This window comes from Nycticebus coucang, chromosome 5 (assembly GCF_027406575.1).
Source record: "Nycticebus coucang isolate mNycCou1 chromosome 5, mNycCou1.pri, whole genome shotgun sequence".
NCBI classification, from domain to species: domain Eukaryota; kingdom Metazoa; phylum Chordata; class Mammalia; order Primates; family Lorisidae; genus Nycticebus; species Nycticebus coucang.
This window is the reverse complement of record NC_069784.1, coordinates 31,701,730-31,729,163: the sequence shown is the minus strand read 5'-3', so window position 1 is coordinate 31,729,163 and position 27,434 is coordinate 31,701,730. Positions and strand designations below refer to the sequence as shown.

At 39.1% G+C, this 27,434-nt stretch overlaps 1 protein-coding gene across 8 annotated transcripts; it reads left to right on the top strand.

Annotated features, from left to right (window-relative positions):
* Positions 1–59: 59 nt before the first annotated feature.
* On the top strand, positions 60–27,434 carry EXTL2 (exostosin like glycosyltransferase 2). 8 transcript variants are annotated; one of them, XM_053591894.1, is made up of 10 exons: positions 61–535; positions 645–827; positions 1,054–1,202; positions 2,169–2,230; positions 3,978–4,049; positions 4,552–4,667; positions 9,766–9,844; positions 21,364–21,791; positions 23,073–23,143; positions 26,191–27,434. In XM_053591894.1, the coding sequence occupies exons 7-10, from the start codon at positions 9,840–9,842 to the stop codon at positions 26,677–26,679; spliced, it is 993 nt and encodes a 330-aa protein (XP_053447869.1). In that variant the 5' UTR covers positions 61–535; positions 645–827; positions 1,054–1,202; positions 2,169–2,230; positions 3,978–4,049; positions 4,552–4,667; positions 9,766–9,839; the 3' UTR covers positions 26,680–27,434. The 8 variants fall into 8 exon arrangements, with proteins under 8 accessions (XP_053447871.1, XP_053447873.1, XP_053447869.1 ...); XM_053591895.1 differs by lacking the exon at positions 3,978–4,049 and having other exon boundaries at positions 4,552–4,629; XM_053591892.1 differs by lacking the exon at positions 3,978–4,049.

Genomic DNA, 27,434 nt, shown 5'->3' with positions numbered 1-27,434 from the left:
AAGGAGGGGGCGGGGCCTGCGCCGCGGGGGCGGGGCTACTGAGGGAGTGGGGCGGGAGCTGTCCTGGGTCTTTGGAGCAGCGGACCGAAGCGGCAACCTTGAGGGGCGTGTGAGAGGCTAGCCTGGGGTAGGGTCCAGTCCCTGGGGCTCAGGAGCAAAATCGTGAGGTGGCAACCTGTACGCTGGGCTGGCAGAAGCTTGAGAGCCCGTTCGTGCCCACCCTCACTGCCAACACCATCCGGTGTTCCCGGATGCACTGGCTCCCGGCGCCAAACTTTACCCACTGCCCCTTCTCCCACCATTGGCATCAAATCCTGGTGCAGGAGGTAGCAATGCTTAATACTGCAGGCAGCCACATGTTCTGCTGCCAGTCCTCAGGAAGCGCAAGGAATGTTATTGATGGGTGAACTCGAGAGATATCCAAATCCCAGTAATCCATCCGGTCCACCCCCTGTACCGCAACGCAGGAGGTGATCAACCAATCTCTTTCGGAAGAAAGACTGTTAAAGGTGTTATAGGAAAGAAGCTCTTAACGGTAGGTTCAACGAGACCCTGTTTGAATTGAGTTTTGGTGAGCGCACTGCTTCCCCTACAATCTCAATCCGCTAAACTCTAGAATTCGTGCGCGTCCCTTTCGCTTCCAGGTCATTCCCGGGTTGCTGTCGGAGCCTTGCTGCCAGTTTCAGGGAAGTGCAGGCAGAAGCTGACTCCGCGGCGGGGCTCCGGGCTCGCAGAGCTCAGGCAGGCCAGGCCCGCTGGCCCTTCCAGGGCCTCCGCGGTCGTAGGAAGCCCTCGCGCGGGCGCCTTTCCGAAATTATTTGGATAAGGTCAGATGGTCCGCCACGTGAGCGATTAAAAGTTGTTACCTTAGGGAAGAAATGGGGGAAGAAAAGGACTGGCTTTTGGAGGCGGGCTGGAAACTACAAAACCGAGCTTCTTGGGAATGCCTTTTAGTCTAACAGGAAGTGGAGCGTCACCGAAAGGGAGGGGTGGCCACTCGGGGACTGTCCCCCTGCTCCAGGCACTCACTTTGCAGGCGGCGCTTTTTTCCAGGTTGTCCAGCGAATGAGGAGGGGTAGATGCATGCTGCTTGATTTCGGGTGATGGGGGGAAATGAGCCAGCGAGACGCCCCTTCCGTTTTATGATAACCAAGCTGCCAGCAAATAAATCGGCCGCCCCACTGCAATATTCTGCATTCTAGGTAAGGAGACCGCAAAATGCTCTAGTCTTAAATTTTTGTGTGTGTGCTGAAGATATATGCACGTTTTATTCGCGTTCCGGAACTTTGTGTGCGTGTGTAGGATAGTAATTTGTTAGTTTTAATTTTGAAAATATGTACCTAGTCTTTAATTTTAAAAAATGTTCATGTTAATAAAAAGCTGCTGTGTAAAAACAGCTAGCTTCCAGATATTAAGTTCTGGTAAGATCGTTTTGTCTTTGCCGTCTTTAGCATATATTTTATTATTTTAATTTAAACAAAAAAGATGCTTTTATGTTAGCACTTTCTCTTCCACTGCTGGGGAAACATTAATTGGGTGCAAACTAAGATAAATATTTCCATGGAAATTAGGCTTTTCCAAACTGCTTTATTTCAGTATGATATAACTAGGGGTGGGGGAAATAATAATCAAATTTCAGCAGCTGATTAGCATTCTCCTAACTCACAAGGTCAACTGCAATTCCAACCCATGTTTTTGTATTGTGCCTTTGGAGAGGAATTTTCTGTTTTATCCTGCTATTAACTACAAATCAGAAATTGGTCAGATAGTTTATGGATAAAGCTTCATTACCCTGTTTCAAACAGTTTGGAAATACAGTGGAGAACTGATGTTTAATTTTAGTTACATCTGTTTCCAGAGGCTCTCCCGCTCCTAACCCCTAATGATGTGAGATAGTATATATCTAAGTATTCCCATGAGGACCTTCTTCCCAAAAGTGGCAGTGCTACTTTACATCTTTCAATCTTGGTAATGACCAAATTCAAAACTAAAGGCATTTTATTTGCAATATAAAAAGATGGATACACTTTATATCAGGAAAGTTCTATGAGTGGAAAATGTTAGGCTGTGCCTCACTTCTTTTATCATCTTGAAATTATGTTTGTCTCTCATATGTTAATCTATGTATGTTGCCACATCAAAGTTTGTTTCTTTCATTTACTCAACAGTCAATTAATGAGTGTCTACTATATGCCAGGCTTTGTGCTGGGCACTGGAAATACAAAGCCAGGTAAGTTAAAGTTCTTTCTCTGGAGGAATTTTACAGAGAGAAACTGATGTGAAGAGAGGGGTGTTGTGACAGGGGAATCAGTCCAGTATTTTAGAACTGTACATGTTTAGATCTGCACAAGGAATGCCCTTAGTGCACTGAGAAGGGACATCACTCTGTGAGTCTTTCTCCCTATACACCGTAGGGATCATGGTGAAACTTGCCCTTTTCCCTGACATTGGTTTGCTGAAAGATTAACTCACAATTATGGTAGGTTAATAAGAGAAAGGTTTATTGCCAAAAACCATGCACATGGGGGGGAACCACAAGAATGATTTCCCAAAGTCTCAGTGATGGTCGGTGACTTTTATAGATGCCTTTTGGAAGGGAGGAGGAAGAGTGTGGAAAGTATAGGTGCAGTAAGTGGTACTAGGGGAGATGTGTAGATGGAGGGAAACACTGATTTGTAAATTAATGTGAGAGATGTGCTTTAAATGACCTTGGAGCCAGATCTGTTAGCATGTGATAAGGAGGCCAGAAGCCCCTGTAGATTTAGGTAGATTGAGGAAAGGCTTCAGTCAATGTTTCCTGATTATGAATGGTGTTTAAGTCAAAATAATATTTCTCCCAATAAATCATATTTTGGGGTGAAGTTTCCTTAGCTCCTTCAACACCAAGCCATTCCTTTTGCCCCTCAATAAGTTGTATCATGGAAGAACATGACTGAACAGTCATGTCCTTCAACTCTATTCATGTGGTCAGTATCATACAAGTCTCTGATTAGATGCAGCATCTTGAAAGTCTCCAATCAGAATTCTTTCTTCCTTAATATAAGACTAATCTTACAAGATTATAAAATATAGTAATGAGCATTTTTTAACTAATAAATAAAATTCTACTCTGAACTTTTAAATATTTGTTTATATCAGTCTCCTACCAATTAATTCTGTCAGGTTAGCTATGCAGCTTCTATGGGGAAAAAAACCTGCCAGCTGCTCAGACACACGATTGAGGACTGTGGAAATGAAAACAGAATTAAGGGGCAGAAGCTCATCTCCAGCCATGATTCTAGCTCCTTTTGGACAATAATCAGCAAAGAATAGGAAAGACACCATCTGTCATTTCTCAGTCATCAACCCTGGCATTTATCTACAACCCTATTTTAGACCCTGTGGTGTTTTCAGTGCTTGAAATTCCATGCCCTAGGAACTGTTGATGAAAAAGAGAGTTGTAATGATGGCTAAGACTACAGATGCATATAAATGTAGAAATTGAATATAACCATAAATTGCTAAGGAAGGAGCTAAGAAAATTTCACCCCAAAATATGATTCCTTGGTATAAAGAATGTTTTAAATTAAAACACCATTTTTAATTAGAAAGCACTGGCCTCTCCTCTGTAAAACCTGGGTATTTGTATTTGCATACACATAAACATGGCCCTAAGGTCATTCGAAGCAGGAGACCTTTCTCTCAGGTTAATCTACAATTCAATCTGTTTGCCTCCATCTACACATCCCGCTAGCAACCACCTACTGCACCTACACTTTCCAGTTTCTTTACCCACCCTCCCTTCTCAAAAGCATCCTTAGAAGTCACTGACCATCACTGAGACTTTGGGAAATCATTCTTGTGATTCCTCCCATGCGCATGGTATTTGGAAATAAACCTTCCTCTTCTTAATCTACCACAATTGTGAGTTGATCTTTCAGTGAACCAACCAAAGGGAAAAGGCAGGTGATCCCTACAGTGTTTAATGTGGTTGGCAGGATGTCAAAGCCAGTCTGCTCTCCTGAAAGCTGCAGCAGGAAGATTGGAACCCTGACACCAGCTGGCATGTGGTGAGATATTTTACTTACCAGTTGGGGCTCCCCATCTTCCTCTCAGTGGACTCCAGTTGAGCAGATGGTAAAAGATTGTCATCCTTTCCATATTTACAATTAATAAGAGAAATGGTTTTTGTTGGTGACTAGTCTTGAAAGAGACTCTGGTATTAGTATATTTTTAGATACTTTGTGGCATATGAATATTCATATTTTTTGATTCCATCTCCTCTCCAATATAGCTTTTATCATTATTGTTGTTATTGCCTGTTCTTGTTTTGTCACTTGTCTTTCTGAATTGTTTTGTCTAAAGAGGATTACCATAGGGTAGAACTCGGACCTAGCTCCCCGCCACCTGACTGTTCAAACCGGCTCTGCATAGTAACAGTTACGTGGTTCTAGCTAGTCTGGGGACTTTTAAGATGAATTTTGTGAGTCCCTGAAATAAAAACCATATCTCATCCTATTTTATGTCTCTGAGCTTGACTTTGTGACTGAGTGGGAATTCTCTCCTCCTCAGTCTCCGCCATCTGGAGGGCGTGTTTTGTCTGGAACACATCAGGCAGCCAGTCTGGAAAGACTTGGGAGTCCAAGACATGTAAGACTGTGTGTACCGAACGTGTCAAGCTCTGAGGAGTGAGTTTTTGTCATTGTCTATTCTATCATAAGTCTATTTCTGAAAGTGAATTTTGGGGAATCTTGGAAATGGCCTTCTCTATGAAGAGCCATTGGACCTTGTAAAGAGTCATTGGATTGAGTTACTTTTAGAACAAATATACAATGGAAAATTCTATTAGTGGCCCTAAGATGCATCCTTTAAACTAGATAAACTCCTTAATTTAAAGAAAATTTTGGAGTGCTCTCATCTTAAGCAATTGCCTTATTTATAGTTCTAAGAAGATCAAATTGAAAGAAAATCAAACATCAGTGTTGCAGCTAGCCTTAAAAACTCCCCTAAATAAACTGATGAGCAGAAATCTGAATTAGAACAAAAGTTAAGATCCACCTTAAACCCCCCTCCAACTTATACTCCTCTCTATCCTCAATTACTTCTCCCTGATCCCTGAGAAGATCTTTCAAACAACAGGCGGGACCCCAGCCCCAACCCCCTTCACAAGGTGAAATGATGGTGTAAGTGGCCCTTGTCTGTATCCTTATTTTTACCCTGTCTGTGGCCCCCGTTTTTTACTCCATCTGTGACTTGTTTGTGGTTTGTCTGAGGGAAGGAAATGAGAAAAGCACGAGAAGGCCTCCCTGTTGGGAACCATGCTATAGTGTTTTAAGAAAGGGTTTACGTTAGACTGTGTCCTAACTATATCTCCAGGAAGATTAAGAACTTTGTATGAACAGGAGTAATTCAAATACCTTCTTGTTCAGGTGATTTTGGTATCCCTTGAGATAAAATTAGTTTTACACTTGTTGTTCAAGTGTCCAAGGATTGTAAAACTGCCACCTCTGTAATATTTCTAAATTTGCTAGATTCAACTGTAAGCCTATGTTCTTAATTTTAAGCCTCTGAATTCTGTGAGGCCTAACGGCATGTTTCCCATGCTTAGGCCCACAGCTGTAGGACACAGTCTAGCCCACATGGCCCCTTCTTCCCTGCTCCAACTTTGCCCCCTGACTATTCTGAGAGAAACTAGATGTTCCACTTTACTGCTTTCTGTCTTAAACTCGGCACCTGGTAAAGGACACAGATTCTGTTCTTTGCGGCCATGTGAGAATTAGGTGGGCAATGAAAAGACATCAGGAATGATGCCTATGTTATAGTTTCAGAATATATTTTTTGGTAATTTAAATCCTTAAAGTCATATTATTACTGGAATTTCTTCTTGGGTGAGTCCTTGCTCTCAGAGATTTGGGAGGGTGTGAGCCCATGGACCACAAATCAGTGGTGAGGTAAGATTTTTTTAGATAGAGAAGAATACAGAGGTAGTGAAAATTTTCAGAGCTTCTGGCAAAGGGGAGGACCCAGGCGGAAGTCTTCACATGCATCCTTGTCCGGGCGTTTGTATTACATTTTGGCCAGAACTTGGTAGACGAAAAACACGTTTACAAACTTAATGAGTATGTTAACAAATGACTGAATACAGTCCCTCTCCTGGGGCAAGATTTTAGGTCTTTGCAATTTTTTTCCTCAGAATTGAGGTATGTGCTCCCTACCCAAAGTGGAACCTCCCAGGGGTGTTTCAGGCTACTTTGCTCATAACCTTTCTAGAGTCTGGGGGATGTGGCCTGGAGAGGACAACCTGTTTATGCCCAAAAAAAAAGATGGGGGGAATCCCTGTCTAACCCTGAGTGGGAAAATCCTACATCAATGTTAATATTCCATGCAATGGCTCTCATTTGTAAAATATAATAATTTGGTTGTTTAAATTATTTGGGAAACTGAGTCTTTGTCAAAGAATAAGATTCTTACCTTTTAAACCTTCTAATTATCAGTTTAGCCAAGTGAATAATTAACTTCATAGTAAACTCTGATCCTGTTTTGTGAAAAGAGGTTTTTTTTTGAGAGTAAGAAAAATTAGACAGAAAATAAAATGGCATTGTGTAAGAAAAGATCTTGTGTCCTGAAACAGAATGGTTATTTAAGAAAATGAAAAGCAGGGCAAAAACAAAGGGAGGTTTAGAATGTTTGTTGATTGTCTGTGCAGGTTAAATAAAGCTCATAAAAGAAAATTTGTAAAGGAATTTGCATGTTATCCATTTGACTCTGTATTGCCTTTAGAATCTTTTGGCTTGTAATCCTGTTTGAACAAATGTTTTGCCTTTGATATTTGACAAACTTTCCAAAATCAAAACTCTAAATTTGGTCTTTTTGAAATATTAATACCACTGAAAGTCTGAGAAGGACATAGTAGGCATATTTGGTATGTTAAAAATGTTTAGGAAATATTGCCAAATATGAAATGGTAGTTAATTTTCTGTGAATTATATTTATATACGTATGTTTCAATATTATAAAATACTGGTCTGTCTTAGTGTATATTGTCAGTAGTAATTTTAATTCATCTCAGAAAGTGTCTTTTGCAACTGGCTGAGTCCATAGTTTGTCCTTCAAGGGAAATAGTAGAGAAGGCTGGCATATTCTCTTGAATTTAAATTTCTGATGACTTTGGAAATTAAATACTGTCAAACTAAAAGCAAACTTCCAGGACTTTAAGTAGATGGTTAACATGTCCATGATTATTGCTACCCTAACTTCAAACAGAACAGAAATCAGTTACATGGAACTGAGCTGATTTGTTATGGCTTTTTCTTTGAAACATTGCTAATTCTTTCTGTGTTCTGTTTTCCAGTAGTCAAAAAAATCATTTTCTATCATTTAAGCTATTTATAGCTTTCAGCAACATATGTACTTAAGAGCAATATTTGAAGCATTTATTTTTTTTCTCTCTCCTTGATTTCTCCAAGATTTGAAAACCATTTGTAAATATTCTTAATTTCTGACAGTACAGTCATTTGCATAAGTTCCATAAGAATCTGTTTTGTTCTATAGGACATGATGGGGGCACTGGTTATTTTACCAAGGCTTTGACTGAAATAGCATTTTTCAGAGGTGTCCAGACTACCTTAAGAAATTAAGGTTGATTTTATAAGGCCAATAAAAAAAGTCCTTTAAAAAAAAAACTAGCCAGACACCCATCAACAACGTTTCCTGGTCTGCAATAAGTAAAGAATGTCACTTTCTGCCTTGGCACCCATAGCACAGTGGTTATAGTGCTAGCCATGTACACCGAGGGTGGCAGGTTCAAACCTGGCCTGGGCCAGCTAAACAACAATGACAACTGCAACAAAAAATAGCTGGGTGCTGTGGCAGGTGCCTGTAGTCAAAGCTACTTGGGAGGCTAAGGCAAGAGAATCACTTAAGCCCAAGCTGAGGTTGCTGTGAGCTGTGATGCCATGGCACTCTACCAAGGGCAACATAGTGAGACTCTGTCTCAAAAAAAAAAAAAAAAAAAGAATGTCGCTTTCTGACAGGTCTACAATAAAGGAACCACAATTTTCATGGAGACCTCAAGAGAAGAGGAATTTACCCAATGCATACAGATATATGATGGCACAGATGAAACCTTGGCTCATGAGAGACTTTTAAGTCTAACCTGAGATTCCTTATTAAAAGTTCCAGCAAAGCCAATTTTAAAAAAGAGAAAAGCCTAGATGGCTAATAATTATTCTTACTGCACTTTATGCAAACAGTCAGACTCAGTATACTGAAAATACAGTTTATTTTGGCAATTAAATTAGTTCTGCTATAATTTATTTTTAGTAAAGTGAGAAATCGGAGAAAGAAAAGTGGTTCAAAAGAAAAAAATCTGTGGCCCACCTGTATTAGATTCCAGCCTTATCCGCAATACCAGCTCATAAAGTGAGACGTAACTTTTAATAAACTAATCTGTTGAACAAGGATTGGCCAAAAAAATACAGAATTATATAAAACAGTTATATTTGCTCTAAAGCCTTAAGGCTTAACAAAGATTGCCTGTTGGCTACACTGGAAAAATTTATGCAGTATTGAACACTATCTGCTGTGTCTACATACATACCTCAGGGAAAACTGGAACCTAAATATTCACTTAAATTGCCCAGAACTTGAAGCCTGAGGGAATTCCTTGTGGGACTTGTCTTAATTGGACTTTGGACTTTGAATTGTGGGAAAAGGGGGGGAAGAATGTGATCTGTGCACCCACACCATTAAGATAGAACTCTTTTACTAACCTATTCCCAAGAATAGAAGACTGGGTTAATGAAATGTGGGGAAGCATGCTTAGATCTGTTCTTTTCTGCTTATCCATTCTCATCCTAGCTTATGTTCTTGTATCTTTTTCAGCCATCTTATTACTAGATTACTAACCTGCTCTCTCCATGGTTACCAACTCAGCTCTTAATGTGTGAAACTTCTAGGGAAGTTCCAGACGAGGGGAATGAAGGAGCTAAGGAAATTTCACCCTGAAATATGATTCCTTAAAGAATATTTTAAATTAAAACATCATTTTTGATGAGAAAACACTGTCCTCTCCTCTATAAAACCTGGGTAACCTGATTTAGAATCAGAAAAGGCTGTTGATTGCATACAAATAGGCCTGGCGTTAAGGTCATTTGAAGCAGAAGACCTGTCTCTCAGGTGAATCTACAATTCAATCTGTTTCCCTCCATCTACACATCCCCCTTAGCAACCACCTACTGCACCTATGCTTTCCAGTTTCTCTACCCCCCTCCCTTCTAAAAGGCATCTTTAGAAGTCCCCTACCATCACTGAGACTTTGGGAAATCATTCTTGTGATTCCCCCCATATGCATGGTATTTGGAAATAAACCTTCCTCTTATTACTCTATCATAATTGTGAGTTGTTGTTTCAGCAAACCAACCACAGTGAAAAAGGCAGGTTTTGCATGATCCCTACACAAACATGTTCAGAGGTTTTGCTCCATGACATTCATCCTCTGGTGTCACATGGATAAACATTATAGATACTTGGCGTAATGTGAATTTATTCTGCTTCTGGACCCTCAAGAGAAAGATTAAAACAAAAGTAGAACAGCGTTAGCGCCAACCCCATGGGAAGCCATCATCTGCTTCATTGCCTAAATTAATTTTTAGAACACAGAATAGCAAATTACAATTTTTAAAATAATTCAAATCTTATGGACAATGGTATTAAAAGCATTATTTTTTAAAATTTTCTGCTGATTGATCGAAGCATTACAGAAAATTCTTTGATTTCCCTTAATAGTTCCAAGAGAGCCTGTCCCCATCAATCACTGAAGCCATAAGGAAAATTGTTTTTAAAAATTAGACTTTAACACAATGAGGTAAGTTACCATTATTTTCTTTTTGTTTTTGTTTAATTGTGGTAAAATACATAAACCATAAAATGTATTATCTTACTCATTTTAAGTATACTGTTCATTAGTATTAAGCAGTTTCACATTGCTGTGCAAAAATCTCCAGGACTTTGTCATCTTAAAAAACTGGAACTTTATACCCACTAAGCAACTGTCCATTTTCCCTTCTCCTCAGTCCCTGGCAACCACCATTTTTCTTTCTGTTTCTGTGAATTTGACTACCATAGATACTTATTATAAGTAGAATCATACAGTTTTTGTCTTTTTGCTACTCACTTAGTATAATGTCCTCAATATTATCAATGTCATGGCATGTATCAGAATTTCCTTTGATTTTAAGCCTGATAATAATATTCCATTGTGGAGCTGAGCACTGTGGTTCATGCCTGTAATCCTAGCAGTCTGGGAGGCCGAGGTGTGTAGATTACCTGTGTTTAGGAGTTCTAGTTCAGTCTGAGCAAGAGCAAGAAACCCTCACATCCCTCACATCTCTACTAAAAAAAAAAAAACTAGCCAGGTATTATGGTGGACATCTGTAGTACCAGCTACTCAGGAGGCTGAGGCAAGAGGATTGCTTAAGTTCAAGAGTTTGAGGTAGTGAGCTATGACACTACAGCACTCTACCTAAGACGATAAAGTAAGACTCTGTCTCAAAATAATAATAATATTTCATTGTATAAATAATATTCTATTTCCTGAATGAATTATGCATTCATTCATCAGTGGACATTTGAGAACTGTCGGTGAAAAAGGGAGTTGTAATATTGACTAAGGCTAAGTTGCATAAAGCAGCTTCTGCCTTTTGCGTATTGCAAATAATGCTACAATTAACCTGAGCAAAATGCCAATACTTTTATCTAAGAAATATTATTTCCTACAGAGGATTTTTGTTTCCTTGGACATGAAAGTTCTTACTTGAGCCAGCGTCTTAGAAAATACTGTTAGACTTCTTTTAGGTACATTAAAATAGTAGTCCAGATTATACATACACAGTTGAAATATTCTTGTAAACTAGAACAAAGCTGAAAGTAGAGACTTATTGGAAGACACAGAAAATATAAACTACTCAAGGATGAGAGTTTGGTTTGATTCTGACCCACCACTCTTTCTGTGGCTAGGGAAAAACCGTTTAATACTGTATTCTTAAGCTAGCTGTCTCATCTATAAAATGGGTGGATTTTTTTTTTTTAATTTCTCTTCTTTCTGAAGATTTAAAACTTGAATTTAAGGCATTATGTAACTAGAAGCGGGAAGACCTTTGACAGCTTTTTGTCACTGTTGCTAAGCTGCTTGTTCATTACAGTCCTGGTGCCTGACAGTGCTGGGTGCAGGGTAAGCACCTCTAAATATTTATTGACCTGGATATTTTGACCTTCTAATAAAGTGAGAATGCTCACATGAATTGGGATTGCTTTAATCTTAGGTTCATTATCTAAAAATAGTTAAAAGTCATAATTCATATGTATGAAATCTCGTTCTTCAGAGAGGAATGATTTTAGGAAGGGTTCTGTAGAATATTCCAGGGATCTGTTGTCTAACAAAATAGAGTTTCATATCGGAAGCTCCAGTATCAGGAATGGTAAAAGTAAAGTATTTGCAGATGTACTTGGTTTCTTTTTGACCCATTTCTAGAGCTCATCTTCCATGGCCTTGTACTGAGCTAAAAATGCTTTTCTATTTCTAGGCTTTCTTCTTAGGCTGCATTGACTTCTTGGATTCTGTGAATCATGGATGTTGCTCTTAGGCATAAGGCCACTCTTACTTCTGCCCTAATATGTGTCCATTGGATTGGTCATCTCCAAACATCATCCTCATCCTCCTCATCATCAATAGCTACAATTAATCAGGAGACAGTTATAAGGAGAAAGTTACAAGGCTAAAAAGAACTTTTATCTAGCAAAATTCAGACCAGTGCATTTTGAAAGTAGAGAGGACCTCACTGTCTCAGTAACAAATTGCTGGATTGCAGGAGACAGGCGGTGCTTTAAAAAGACTCTGCATAATATTTACATGTTATTTCCCTGTAAATCAGTGATAATAAAGCAGACTGTAATTAACTGATAACAGCTACCTGAAGCAATGTTGAGAAGGAATCCTTTGTGTAGGAAAGAGGAAAGCTGGAAAATACCAGGACTGATGACCACCTTTTGCTATGGATAAAGGGGTAGGATTGAAGAGGGAAATAGAGACACAAGTACTTAGTGTCTCATATCTCTGTTTTAAATGCTGGCCTTGTTCTTTCTAACCCAATTTACCTATAAAGAAATGGCTCACTTAACCTGGCTGCCAGGAGAAGGACTCAATATTTAATGTTACCAGAGATGCTTTTCTCACATCTTGGGGTAAGAAATAACCAGTTGGCAGCAGCATCTATCTATTTGATGGTGATATTGAAGTCCACATAGCTGTTTCTCAATGTTTTAGCAATTCTGTTTTAGAACTATAGTCTCAAAAACGTAGTAAGGGTAGGACTAGGCCTTCTACATAACACTGTTGAAATTAGTTATCAACAATCATAATAAGAAAAGATGGATCACTTTATTGCCAGTCTGTAACACAGTTGATCCAGATTGTAGTCATCTAAATGATCCATTCATGTCACTGTATAATTGGTCATAAACACAGCTAGATCACAATGTAAATCTGTGACACTACATGGAATCTTCTATGATTATTAGTAGTATAAATTTAAAATATATTTTGATTCCTGCCTTACTATATTTACTGTTAACACAAAATAATTTAAGTTATTTTGACATATTGAGACTTGTGAAAACAAAGTAACAGGAATTAAGATGAACCTTGTAAGACTACGTGGGCTCTTTAGAAAAAAGGGAGAGGAAATCATTTAGGAAGAAGAAGATGGAGTTGGTAGATGAGAAGAGCTGCAGGGCATTTCTAAAACAACAGTGAAAAGAATGAATTTCCTGAATGTGGGTAAAATCCTAAAGTCAAAAACTCCTCCCACCGTACTGTGGAGCACCTGGAAAAAACTTGTGAAGAAAAGTGCACTTTCATGTACTATATCTGGCACTTTACATTTTATTACACACTGAAGTAAATTCTAGTTTGTCCTGCTTAAAATGTTAATACAGACGGTTTACTGTGGGCGGTACTGAACCGATAGGGTCAATGTGCTGACTTGCTTTTCTGCTGATTGTGCTGAAGTCTGTAGTCTTTGTCAATTTCTGAACCCAAATGAAATTTTCCTTTCTTAACTAGGTAAGGCTTTTTTTCTCTGTTTAAATCACGTACATTGCATGCCAGATTAAGGTTCTGATCACTCTGACCTCTTAAACATCCTGTAGAAATTCACAGCGACAATACTATCTAACAAATAATGGTTTTCCCCTAAGGCAAATTAGCTCTTTCACCAAGAACTTCATAGATACACATGTTCAACAGTATTTTAATGTGGAACATCTTTGAAAAGATGTGAAAAAATCAGAGATCTGGACCTCTTTTCTTTATCCGGTGACTTGGCAAAAGACCTGAAACCAGAAGGGTAGCCTGCGTACCCTCGAGGTCACATTTCACAACTGGCTCTCCTAGTCACCAGTGGGTGATAACCCAAGTCTTTTATATAGGGTAATGTCTCTTGGCTTAATTCAGCCTTTTTTTTTTTTCTTTTTGAGACAGTCTCACTGTGTCAACTGGATAGAGTGTGGTGGCATCATAGCTCACAGCAACCTCAAACTCCTGGGTTTGAGTGATCCTCTTGCCTCAGCCTCCTGAATAGCTGAGGCGACAGACACCCACCACTACACCTGGCTAATTTTTCCATTTTTAATAGAGGTGGGGTCTCACTCTTGTTCAGGCTGGTCTCAAACTCCTGAGCTCAAGCAATCCACCTGCCTTAGCCTTCCACAGTGCTAGGATTACAGGTATGAGCCACTGCACCCAGCCAATTCAGCCTTATTTTTACATTTAATTTGAATTAGTTCTGTTACAGTTTCAGGTATCCATTGACCTTTAGGATATTTTAAACATAAATTTCTTCATTCCATTTAGCTACAAAGAATTGTGAATACAAAAAAAATGGGCCAAACCCCATTCTAGATTACAAAAGTGCCCTCAAGATACAGTCAGCCTGAAAAGGGAATTAGAGGCATAGTCAGTAGTCACTGGAAAAAGGGCTAGTAGCAGGCGAGGCCTGTGGTTCAAAGGAATAGGGTGCCGGCATATGCCGGAGGTGACGGGTTCAAGTCCAGCTCCGGCCAAAAACTGCAAAGAAAGGGGTTGGGGGGAGCTAGTAGCACTGTGTTCAGAGTTCACTGGAAAGCTAAGGACTGAGAGGAGTGAGGGACACATTCCCAGGGAAGGTGATATTTGAAAGATACTTGAGGCACAGAGTGTAGGAATTTGTTAGAAATAGAGAGGGAAGTGCATTCGGGATAGAGAAAATGCATGACCAATGCTCACAATCAGCTCACCGTATGTAGGTAGCATTTAGGGGAAACTCCTTTTGGAATTTGGTCCCAGATGCCCCTTTATCTCAGTTTGAACAATATCGGTCATCTGCAGCCATAAACCTGGCCAGAAACTCCTCATCGATTGGACAGCTGTCTCTTCCAGCTCTCTCTCTCTCTGTGTTCTCAGAAGAAATGCCTGGGTTCCGACTCAGTCTCTGCATTCCACCTGGAGTGATTTTATCTCTTGGCAGCTGTGGCCCTTTTCTGAATATCTATATTCTGGAATCATCAGTTTGTAGGCAAGTACATATTCTGCAGGGTGAGCCAAGGGAGAAACAATCTGTAGAGTATGAGGCAAGTCTCATAGTGAAATGGCTGAGTAGTTACCGTTCTTCTACCATCTGTGATATCAAAATAAAAATGACAGCTTCTCACCGTACAGCACCAAGCTGCTCATTCCTTTTCTACCTCATGAGTCAGAGGACAAACTAATCTTTGTTCACGCTGTGCTGTGGCATAATTGTTTTCAGCTTCTCTCTGGGTAATCGTTCCTTTTGCAGTCTGAAGGAGCTAGCCTTGAGAAAAAGATTCTCCCAGAGTGTTCCTTCCAGGGAACATTGATAGATGACATAGTAAATAATTGAATAGCAAGTAATTTGAAAATTCAAATTAAAAGGCTTCCATTTAAAGACATACATATATACATGAGAGAATTTGCATTGTTGTTTAATAAGACTGTATATTATTTACTTTCTTAATCTTCTCTCTTTTTTTTTTTTTTGTGAGACAGAGTCTCACTTTGTCACCCTCAGTAGAGTGCTGTAGCGTCATAGCTCACAGCAACCTCATACTCTTGGGCACAAGTGATTTTCTTGTCTCAGCCTTCTGAGTAGCTATGACTACAGGCCCCTGCCTCAAGGCCCAGCTATTTTTAGAGGTGGGATCTCATTCTTGCTCAGGCTGGTCTTGAACCTGTGAGTTCGGGGCAGTCCACCTGCCTCGGCCTCCCAGAGTGCCAGGATTACAGGTGTGAGCCACTGCACCTGGCCTTGCTTTCTTACTTTTATATCTACATTTAACAAAATATCTTATAGTTTCATATAATGCTTTTTCCAAAGCTACTTCAGTTCTCAGGTAAATATTCCTGACATGATGACCTAGCAATTCCTCTCCTAGGTATATACCCAAAAGGAATGAAAACATGTCCACATAAAAACTTATGCATGAATGTTCACAGCAGCTCTGTTCCTACTAGCCAAAATGTGGGAACAACCCAAAGGCCCAGTAGCTGATGAACAGATAAACAAAATGTGCTGTATCTGTACAATGGAATGTTATTTAGCAATAAGAAAAAAGAGGTACTGATGTATGCCTCGTGATATATAGAGTTTTATCTATATAAAACTTGACGACATTATGCCGAGTGAAAGAACCCAGATGTAAAGCCCACATAGTGTTGATTCCATTCATGTGAAATGTTTGGAATAGCAAATCCATTCAGACAGAAAGTAGTGGTTTCCTGGGGCTGGAAGAGAGGTGTGGGGGTGAGGGGAATGGGAATGGGGAGTAACTACTAGTAGGTCTGGGGCTTCTTTGGGGGGTTATTAAAAATGTTTTAAAATGAAGCTGTGATTGTTGCAAAACTATGAATATATCAAAAACCACTGAACTTTGGTGAATTTTATGGTATGTGAATGCTCATTAAAGCTGTTGTTAAAGATCTCCAACAAAACAAGTATGAATTCTTATATTATCTTACAGGTAATTTAGCGGCAGTCTCATGTGTTAATGTTTTGATACATTCTTGTAGAATTTGTGCTAAAAATGTGGAAAGAGTTGTGAACTATGCCATCAGATCTAGATTCTTGCCCTGGCTCTGCTGCCGATTAGCCGCAGGCAGCTGCATGAGCTGAGCCAAGTTCCTTACCCCTGGACCTTGGGTTCTTTACCAGTAAAACAAGGAAATTGGCTTAGGCAGGCTCTGAGGTCCCTTTCAGCTCTCCGAGTTTATGCTTTGTGCAGGGAGACATGTAATTATTGAGGCAGTTTTTAGAGACATGGCTTTGTCCCTTATTGTTTGAGAATAATCTGTAGAAGTGGGTTTTGCAGAGGCCGTCTCAATAGAGTCCTCCTCGTCATGTTCAAGTGTGTCTTAGTAGGCAACTTATATGTAGAGCAAGGTTTCTCAACCTTGGCATTATTGGCCTGTTAGGCCAGATGATTCTTTGCCATGGGGGCCTATCTTGTGCATCATAGGATGTTTGGCAGCATCCCTGACATCTCCCCACTAGGTAGCAATAGTATCTCCCTTCCAGTTTGAACATCAAAAATGTCTCCGGACTTTGCCAAGTGCCCCCTACAGGGCACAATTGTCCCTGGTTGAAAACCCCTGGTGTGCAAGGTACCTGAGTAACAATGTATCAAAACAACAAAAAGATGTGTTCTTTACTACTAAATTAATAGGCACACACACAAACCATTCTAGGAATCTTTGAGGGGGAAGGATTTTTGGTTTGTTTTGATGACATTTATTATATTTATCAAAGTTATATTTAACCTACCAAGAGAAAAGACAGGAAGGGAATAGACTAAGAGGTGTTAGGTCCTTTTTGGAATGAGGCAGGGCCTCAGTAAATATACACGGACTTAACTTGAAAAGGGAAAAGTCAAAACCTAAAGGGAGAGTTTAGATACTGACAGCGAGAGAACTGGGAGGCGGCTACATTTACTGCTTAGTTCTTCCCAGGTGACACAGAGGACATTCAGATAGGTTCCTTCTCATATCTCTTGTTCAAAGTGGGATTTAGATGATAGGTTTGGAACTTTCTCTGGAAAAGTACGGAAGATGCAGGGATGTACAACCTTTTTTTTTATTCCTCTGCTGTACAATGGAAGAATAAGAATTGTCTTGGGCCCTACCTTAAAAACACAAACACTGACAAAAGCTGATTAGCCAAAAAAAAAAAGTCCGTGCTTACTTTCCACGATATCTGACACCACAGAGAAGCAAAAAAGCGTGCCCACAAAATCAGCATGCAGCCTGTGGGCCACAGGGAGGAGACACTACCAGCTGCGAAATTCATATAGCCATGAAGTCATCATTAACTCTCCAAACTGTCCTGAAGCTGTGTCTGATGGGTCTACAGTAGAGCTCTAGACTTCACCTGTTCTCCAAGTACAGTGTGCCACTCGCACTGCCATCTGTAAAGTCCTTGCTCTTCTTGGTTTTCTATGCAAATGAAAAAATTTACATCATTTTATACGCTGCATTATTTAATAAATACCACATGAAATTTATGTCTCTAAAGACATAAATTATCCGTATCTCCTGAAACCTCTGAAAGAGGTAAAATGGGGATTAGAAGCTATCTGAAGGAGGAAATTTCTGTGATGAGCCCAGGGGATAAACTCCTACTTACATGTAAGGATAAAAATGAAGCAGTCGCTCATGGGTGTCAAAGTGCATATTTATAGTAACTGAGTAATTAACGTTCATTACTTATTTTAGACTAGAACTGCCAGGTAAAAAGTTACTGGTGTCTACTTTAGAAACTGGAAACAGTTCTGTGTAAGTTTTATAATATGCTCTTCCCACTTAGCAGAACATGAACACGAAGGCCTTAATCCTGGTTTATTTTAATGCAGTTGTCAAAATCCTTCTTTACTCTGAGTGCTTATACCTAGCCACTTTTATGTAGAACTGAAATATGTTTTATGGGACCTGCTTTTGATTCAGTATTAAAAGTATTTTCAAGGACTTTGAGCCAAGATTATTAATTCATAATGGTCTATCTTTGGTCTACTACATTTGGTCGGCATGTTTAGTAAGAGGGTACATAAAATGCAAACATTGTACTCTGAAGGCTTAAATTGCTGTCCTTGAAAAATAATCATGGTAAAGCTGAGGTTACTTTGAAAATAATTCATTTTATTCATATTTTAAGAGTGAAGCTTGATAGAAGGGGAAACACAAAATTGCTCTTCTTAATAAAACAAGCTACAGAGAAAGTCCAGGATAGAATACCCTTGAAGCTCTCCAAAAATCCCATAAAGGTAGCATTGCTTTTAGATCTGGACTGTTGAAAAGTGAGAGCTGCTGAATGGCCATGACCTTTCCCTGGTCCTTGTGGATAAGACCTTCCTTTGCTTGCATGTGGCCACAGCACATGGTCACCTCATGGAATGTGTGTCCCTATCCTCAGAATTCCCCATTCTTCCAAAAGTCAAAGGAAGGTGTTAAAGATAAGACTTATGTGGTCTTTCTTGGTCCCTGAACTATAGAGAGAAAACTATCTACAGTTACAAAACCACCTTCCAACATGAAACAAGGTCACAGGACATGATGCTCACTAACCCAACCCCTGCCAAGTCCCTCTGTAAAAAACAGAAAAAATTGGTTAGATACCATTTGGCAAGTAAAGTCAGATTCAATTTGGTATATCATATTCTATTAGATAGGAAGATTCAGACTACAGTAGGATCGCCTGTGGAACGCCAGCTTAGCTATAATTGCCTAACTTTAGCCACAAGATATGAAATCAAGAGCTTAGATATTTCTGTATATGTATATACACACTGCACTTTTCCAAGAGATGGGAAGAAATAAAAAATATATAGAGGTTGTGTTACACCAAGAAGGACAGTGACAGTGGCTCTTTACAGTTAGCATAGCATACATGTGGTTAGTAGCAAGAAGTTTTTCTGGCTTTATTGTGTTCGTATTACGCAACAGATGAGAGTAACTGTTTATCATGTAACCTAAGGAAAGAAGTTGTATTGAAAGTGGTTAAGACAGGGTAGACTATAGTTTTAATTAAAGTCTTCAAGATTAATACATATTTCCTTCTTTCTAAGAAATCTACTTTTTTCTTAAGGGTATTTTAAATATATTGTTTAAAAACACCTGGTTGATTTTTGCTTCTGGTCTTCACTTAAGTTAATTTCCTTGAATGATTCATTTTTCTCACTTTAGAATTCACAATTAGAATCTACCTAAAAGGCTTTTGGAGGTTTGTGGAAGAATAAGTAGTATGGAACTAGAGGCACCAATGGCAGAAGAATGTGAGACAAAAGAAATTGAAAGCCCACAGTGCTATACTGGGAGGCAGCAGGCAAGGAAATAAAATTTTATTTTATTTATTGTTTTTTTGAGACAGAGTCTCACTGTGTCGCCCTCAGTAGAGTACTGTGGCATCACAGGTCACAGCAACCTCAAACTCTTGGGCTTGAATGGAGAAGCATGAATCCTATGTACTCAATTTTGATATGAGGACAATTAAGGACACGGTGGGGGTGGGAGAAGGGGAGAGCAGAGAGAGAAAGAAGGAGGAAGGTGGATGGGGCCTTGGTGTGTGCCACACCTTTTGGGGTAAGACACAATTGTAAGAGGGACTTTACCTAACAAATGCGATCAGTGTAACCTGGTTTCTTGTACCCTCGATGAATCCCCAACAATTAAAAAAAAAAACTCTTGGGCTTAAGCAATTCTCTTGCCTTAGCCTCCCAAGTAGCTGGGACCACAGGCCCCTGCCACAATGCACGGCTATTTTTTTATTGTAGTTGTTATTGTTGTTTAGAAGAACCCACCAGCCCCTGGTGTACGTGGCTGGGCACCCTAGTTATTGAGCTACAGGCTCCAAGCTGGAAATAAAATTTTAATGGAAGCCACAGAATCAGAATTCCAGATCTCTAAAAAACTGTATGTGAGATTTTACCTCTTCTCATATAAGTGAGAGATTCAATTATACAAAAATGTTTGACCTGTGAATATCGAGGCCCTAACTATCAATTATTTGTTCATTATTATTCTCTGGCCATCTCTGGAAAATCTTTCAGTTATAGTAAGGAAGATGGGAGAGATTTATCTGACAATAATGCCTTATGAGCCATGAGAGAGTGCTTTGGAAACTCAAGAGCCTCAATTCAACCTGGATTTAAACCCAGAAAGTATAACCCATAGCCCATAATAATGGACAGCCTAGACTGGGGCAGATTTTCCTGATGGAAATCCTGGCTACCTTATCTTAGTTAGTAATTTGGGGAGATTTATTTAATCTCTTTGAGCATCTAAGCTATTAAATGGAAATAACAGTAATAAAGGATAAATTAGATCCACTCACATTGCTGATCAATGTCTTCCAGTGGTCTCCCATCTAACTTGGAATGAAATATATACTTGTTGAGGCTAGCAAGTCCCCCCCCTGCCCCACGTAGCCTTTGCTTATCACGTCATTTTGATTGATTCTTTTCATAACCTCTACCCAGAATTAGCTTTTGAATTTATCTTGTTATCTCTCTCCTTATCATGTCCTGTGCTACTAATACCCTGTTTCCCCTAAAATAAGACATCCTCCGAAAATAAGACCTACTCACAGGAAAGATAAGACGTCCCCTGAAAATAAGACCTAGCACATCTTTGGGAGCACACCTTAATATAAGACACTGTCTTATTTTCAGGGAAACAGGGTACCTTGTCTTTCTCATCAATTGCTGTATCCACAGAACCTAGAATAGTCCCCGGCACAAAGTAAGTGCTCACTAAATATTTGTTTAGTTTGTTGAATGGATAAGTACCTACTATGTCATATGAAGCATATAGTACTGGGCCTGATAAGTAATAATCCTCCGTAATTGTTCGCCACTTTATGTATTATGGTTCTGCTTCTGATTTTATTTGGAACTCAATTTACTGCTACCAAACGTAAGCTTAAAACTGATGTTGTACTAAGGCATCAACTAAGGGAAATATAATCTAATCTGAAAAGTAATCTTAGTTCCAGATTTTAGTGGTAAAATGAGAGAAAATTTTAAAATGCTTAATTCTTCCAATTTGGTGCACATGAAGATTTTTTTTTGTTGTTTGCAACGGCAAAACAAAACAGGCCCCAAAGGGAAAGAATATTGAACTCTATTTTTTATCTTTTAGGCCAAATCATCTTATCAAAGAGAAAGTGAAAACTGAATTTGCATCAGCTAAAATGAGATTGATCTGACTCTTCACTGGAAAAACAACATAAAAACACAGTGACTAGTAGAGGGCTAACCTTCTGTGTTTCATTTCCATTTCCACCGTAGGTGTTGCCACATCTGCAAACTTCCGGGAAGAGTAATGGGGATCCGAGTGCTCCGTTTCTTGTTGGTGGTCATCTTGGTGTTACTCCTGGTGGCTGGTGCTTTGAACACTTTACTTCCCAATGTCAAAGAAGACAAGATGCTCATGTTACGCAGGGACCTCAAATCCCAGGGCAAGTCCGCCCTGGATTCCTTTACCCTCATAATGCAGACATACAACAGAACAGATCTCTTGTTGAGAATTTTGAATCATTACCAGGCAGTACCACATCTGCACAAAGTGATTGTGGTGTGGAACAATATTGGGGAGAAGGGACCGGATGAGTTATGGAATTCCCTAGGGCCTCATCCTGTCCCTGTGATCTTCAAACAACAGACAGCAAACAGAATGAGAAATCGACTCCAGGTCTTCCCTGAACTGGAAACCAGTGGTGAGTAGCAGCTGGGTTCTCAGCCTGGAAAGGCTGTAGCCAACTGGAGCCAGGGCAGGTGTACAGACATGTGGCCTTCTACTTGTCTTAACAGTCTAGAGCAGGGGTCCTCAGACTACGGCCCGCGGGCCACATGCGGCGGTGTGAATTGTATTTGTTCTCGTTTTGTTTTTTACTTCACAATAAGATATGTGCAGTGTGCATAGGAATTTGTTCATAGTTTTTATTTTTTTTTTTTTAAGGATAAAGCTCTTTTATTGTATACATTGAAACACAGGGGCAGCCTCCATGTAATGTATAATCTGCCATCCTTCTGGAGTGTTCTTCTTCTAGAGTATTGGAACATTAAATTGGAGGATTAAGTGCCCCATAGTTTTTATTTTTAAACAACATTCCAGCCCTCCAGCGGTCTGAGGGACAGTGAATTGGCCCCCTGTTGAAAAAGTTTGAGGATGCCTGGTCTAGAGAAAAATGGGGAAGTTGGCCATGTGCCATGGCTCATGACTGTAATCCTAGCACTCTGGGAGGCCAAGGCAGGCAGACCACTTGAGCTCAGGAGTTCAAGACCAGCCTGAGCAAAAGCAAGACCCTGTCTCTAATAAAATAGAAAAATTAGCTGGGTGTTGTGGCAGGAGCCTGTAGTCTCAACTACTTGGGAAGCTGAGGCCCAAGAGATTGATGTTGCCACAACATTCTACCCAGGAACACAGAGTGAGACTCTGTCTCAAAAAAAAAAAAAAAAAAAAGAAAGAGAAGAAAAAGTGGGGAAGTTAATCATAAGGAACAACTTTGAAAAGCGTTAGGGCAATTTCTAATGTGTCAAGAAGCAGTCTCTTAGAAAGGAAATCACATCTATCTTGCAACAATGACAAAGGCATTAATATTGTAAAAAAGGATATGCTATAATTACATGTTATGGCATTACACCAAGCAGTAAGATGCCTTTTAGCTTATGCTTAATATATTTTTGCCACTCCCCTTTTCCTCCCATTTGTAGCAGTGTCATGGGGTTGTAATTTGCTTAAAAGAATCTTAAGCTTTATTAATTTATAGATTTAATAGTTTCTGGGATGTTGGATGATTATTTGCCCTACAGGCAGTTATAGAAATCAATTACAATTAAAAAAAAAAAATTATCTACTGGGCAAATCTTTCCAAGAATACATTTCTTATTTACTAATCTGGTCAGAAAATACTTCATTTGAATAATCTATATAGACACTATCTTAACTAGTTTTGTTTTCTTTTCCAAACTGTTCAATTTTTTCCCTTTCATTTCAGTGGTGTTAATGGTCGATGATGACACGCTCATTAGTGCCCAGGACCTAGTTTTTGCTTTCTCAGTTTGGCAGGTAAATGTTGCTCTTGCCTTTATGAAACCATTTGTATGAAATCTTCTCTGGTGCTTAGCTAAAGAAACATGGGAAATATGTGAATGAATTACCCTAAACAGTGTAGACAGTATTGTCTAAGAGATAGATTAATCAAGATTTCCTGCCCTTAATCAAGCTCAATCAACTTTCCTGAAAGTTACAATGTCTTTTATCTATGAAAACTGACAATTGAGTTCACAAACTCATCCTTGAAAAAGTGTAGTGCACCTCCTCACTGAGTATCACAGCAATTGCCTTTGAGGCACTCCCTTTGAGAAGCTGTGCACAGACACCAGTGCCTCCACCCTTCAAAGCAATTTTGGAACTCTTTTTCTGGAATGGCCATCAGAGCAGTTGTCTTATTACCCTTAAGGTCCTGAATGTTGGCAAAATTTCTTTCTTTCAATATTTCCTTTATGTTCAGGCAAAAAAAAAAGTCATTGAAGGCCACAGCAGGTGAGTAGGAGGGTGTTCCAATTATTTGTTTACTGGGTAAAAACTCCCTCACAGATAGTGCTTTGTAAGCTGGTGCATTGTTGTGATGCAAGAGCCACACCTTTCTCATGCCAAGATTTTCAGTTCAGATATTTTCCCAACTGTTTTTTTATCAGTGTTTACTCTATCTGCTATGCTTCTCACAGTGGGCCGATGATTTTGATGCATGGTTCAATGAATCTTTGTAATGTTTTTGTGGGTTCTGCTCCTTAGTGGTTGCCCTGACTTCTCTTCATCAGTGACGTTTTCTCTCCCTTTAGAAACACATTTAATCTACTTATACATTGCTGTCTTCTTCCTGGCATTAACCCCATAAGCTTCAACTAACATGTCCCTGATTTCACTTCCACTGTTGCCAAGTTTAACAAGAAATTCGATGTTTTTTTTCCAAATCCTAATTTGAATAAACAGACATAAATTGCTCACTATCCTATAAAAGCAACTCTTTATTATTGAACATGTATTAATAACAGCTGACTTTTTCAAGTTGCACTACAATTTTCTAAAACCCAAACTGCATACAGATACTCTGAAGCTCTGTCAAACAATTAAACACTACTATCCAATAAAAGGTCTAATTTTCACTATTGTAACTTTTTTTAATTAGCCACTTGCAACATAACAGCATTAGATATTAATGGTAAAGGCCACAGTACTCTGCAGGTATCAGCCTTTTAAAAACTGGAGTTCTTAACTTCAGGCCTAGTATAGTGATCAACAAATTGAAAATTTTCCATATCAGCAGTTTTTCCAGCCCAGCAAATAAAAGCTTCTTAGGCAAAAAGTTCTAATGTAATCCTTCAGCTGTGAGATTTCTGTTTAAGGTGAAAAAAAAATCAATTAACCTGAAATGGAGATAGGAGATGCAGAGTATGGGGAGTGTGGTTAAGTAGAACAATAATTACAATTGGATGAATGTGATGTGGGGCTTTATTTATAAAAATATCAAAAACAGTTTTAACCCTTAGACCAAGGTAATCTGACTCCTTAAATTCAGTCTGACCCGTAGCTCACATAGTGTGAGGACTCGAGTTTGTACATAATCAAGCAGAACTGGACTAGACATCCACCTCGGCCTCTGTGCTGGCCCATGACCTTCACTTTCAGGGCTTTCTCTTTCCTCCTGTAGCCATCTGTGACATTTCTTTTCTTCTCCTATGGTGTGCAAATGTCACCCCTTCTCTGAAGCCTCCCATCCTTTATCCCCCATCTGTTGACCTTCCTCTTGGCCTCCGGCAACACAGTTGTCCTTCTATCCTCAATGTTCCCATAAGATTTACCCAGCTGCATTTACAGCTTCTTCATAGTATTGCAATTTCTTGTTCACATACCCCTATCATGCCCTCTCTAGACTCTGAGTTCTTTAAAATGATCTGTGTGTGTGTGTGTAAGCACGTATATGTCCCTCATTCACTGTCTATTCAATAAATGAATGAAACTCAAATTATTTGTGAGAGTGAACTAAACTTTTCAACCCAGTAAGTCCTTTCCTCTTTCCCATGCTCCAGTGTCTTTCATATGCTGATTTTTGTTTTATTTTAAGTCAGTCTCCCCTTATTAATGTTGTATTTTGTCACCGCTTATTACTTCTTCAAAGATACTGACACATCACTCTCACTTACATATACACATTTATATTTGTTTATATGATTTCATATTTTTTAAAAAATACTCAAGTTGAAAAAGAATAAAATATTTTGTTTAAAATCAAAAGCGACTTTTTATGAGCATTAAAATCAGCTTGAAAAATAATAAAATCATACATGTAAGCCAAGCACAGTAGCTCACACTGTCATCTCTGTGACTCAGGAAGAGAGGCAAGAGGATTGCTTGAGGCCAGGAGCTGAGACCAGGTTGGGCAACAGAGTAAAACCACCCCATATCTAAAAAAAATAAATAAATAAATAAGAAAAATTATCTGGGCATGGTGGCACAGGCCGTTGGTCCCAGATGCTTGAAAGACTGAGTCAGGAGGATCACTTGAGCCCAAGAGTTCAGGGTTACAATGAGCTACGATTGTGCTACTACACTCCAGCCTGGGCAACAAAGTGAGATCCTGTCTGTAAGAAAGTTAAAAATAAAAAATAAAAATCTTACATGTAGATCCATAATTTTAAGGATTCCTAAGAGATTAGAACAGTTTTTCAAAATAATCACATTATGTCTTATTTCCTACAATAAATGCCATATCATGTAGTCAGTTTTTCTTGCACAAATCCCAGTCACCAAAGAGTCCAGTCCTTCAACATTTGCTGTTTATTCATATCAGATATTGTTTGAATTAGGAGAACATTGGTAAGGTTAGGAAATTTGTTTTCAGAGAGATTTGGGTTGTGGTAGAACTTGACTAGTAAATTTGTCAGAACAGATTTACAATGTTGCCTGGAGTTGGATGAGATTGAGATGTAGAAGGCAAGAATAAGGAAAAGTTGACAGATCAGTTTCATTCTCTCATGACAAGTCATTACCTTTTCCACTGTGTCTTCTCCAAAGAAATGCCACACTTACGTGTTCTTTCTCCCTCTTTTCAGCAATTTCCTGATCAAATTATAGGATTTGTTCCTAGAAAGCACATCTCTACTTCATCAGGTGTGTACAGTTACGGAGGTTTTGAACTACAAACATCAAGTCTTGGAAATGGTGACCAGTACTCTATGGTGCTGATCGGAGCCTCATTCTTCAACAGCAAATATCTTGAACTCTTTCAGAAGCAGCCTGCAGCGGTGCATGCTTTGATAGATGAAACGCAAAACTGTGATGATATTGCCATGAATTTTATCGTTGCTAAGCATATTGGGAAGCCTTCAGGTATCTTTGTGAAACCTGTACTCATGAGCAATATGGAAAAAGAAAGCAACAGTGGCTATTCTGGGATGTGGCATCGAGCTGAGCACTTTCTTCAGAGGTCTTATTGTATAAATAAACTTGTTAATATCTATGATAGCATGCCCTTAAAATATTCCAACATTATGATTTCCCAGTTTGGTTTTCCATTTGCCAACCACAAAAGTAAAATGTAAAAGTATAACAAAAACAAACCTGAAAACTGCTTGGTCTTTGAGTAGCTCTTCTGTGCTTTGTATTTTTTTCTTTTAAGCAACATCATGAACTTTTATCTACTGCAGAAGCTGTCTACAGTAGGGGAAAAAAGTACAGTGCATCTAGGATATAGAATTCATGAAACTTCACAAACCAAGAAGCTGCTGGTCTTATTCAGACAGGCGTTCTCTTGAGGAGTTTCTGTCTGGGGATAATGAGACCTCGATCAGCGATTTTATTGTTTATAGTCTGAGACTGTTCCATGATTTTTTTGACTCCTGGCATTTGCCTTAAGGACCTGTAGCAAGCTGTTTCCAGGATTAGAAGCCCAAGAGAAGCATTTCTGCACTTTTTCACTAAAGGTTGATTGTTTTAATTTGAAGCCTGAAATGCCTCTTTAGCAAAAGCCTGTATCATTCGAAAAAGCCATGTGAAAATACTCTTAGTCCTGTGTGAAAATAAGAGGAAAATTTGCAGCTACCAGTGCTTTTATGGTCTTTCCAACCAACTCTTCAAAGACTAAGAGCCCAACACAGTTTTGATGCAAATGTGTACTTTCATTTTTGTTGATAAGTCTGTTATAACTGAGAGGGTTAATTTTAGTGGCTGAAGGATATATAGTTGTTTGCTTGATTTTTGTGAACATTTACTGCATGGAACACAAAACAATGCAGCCTGTGTTTCTTTTATGCAGCTTGTATGCAGCAAGGATATTAAATGTGTTACTAGATTCTGA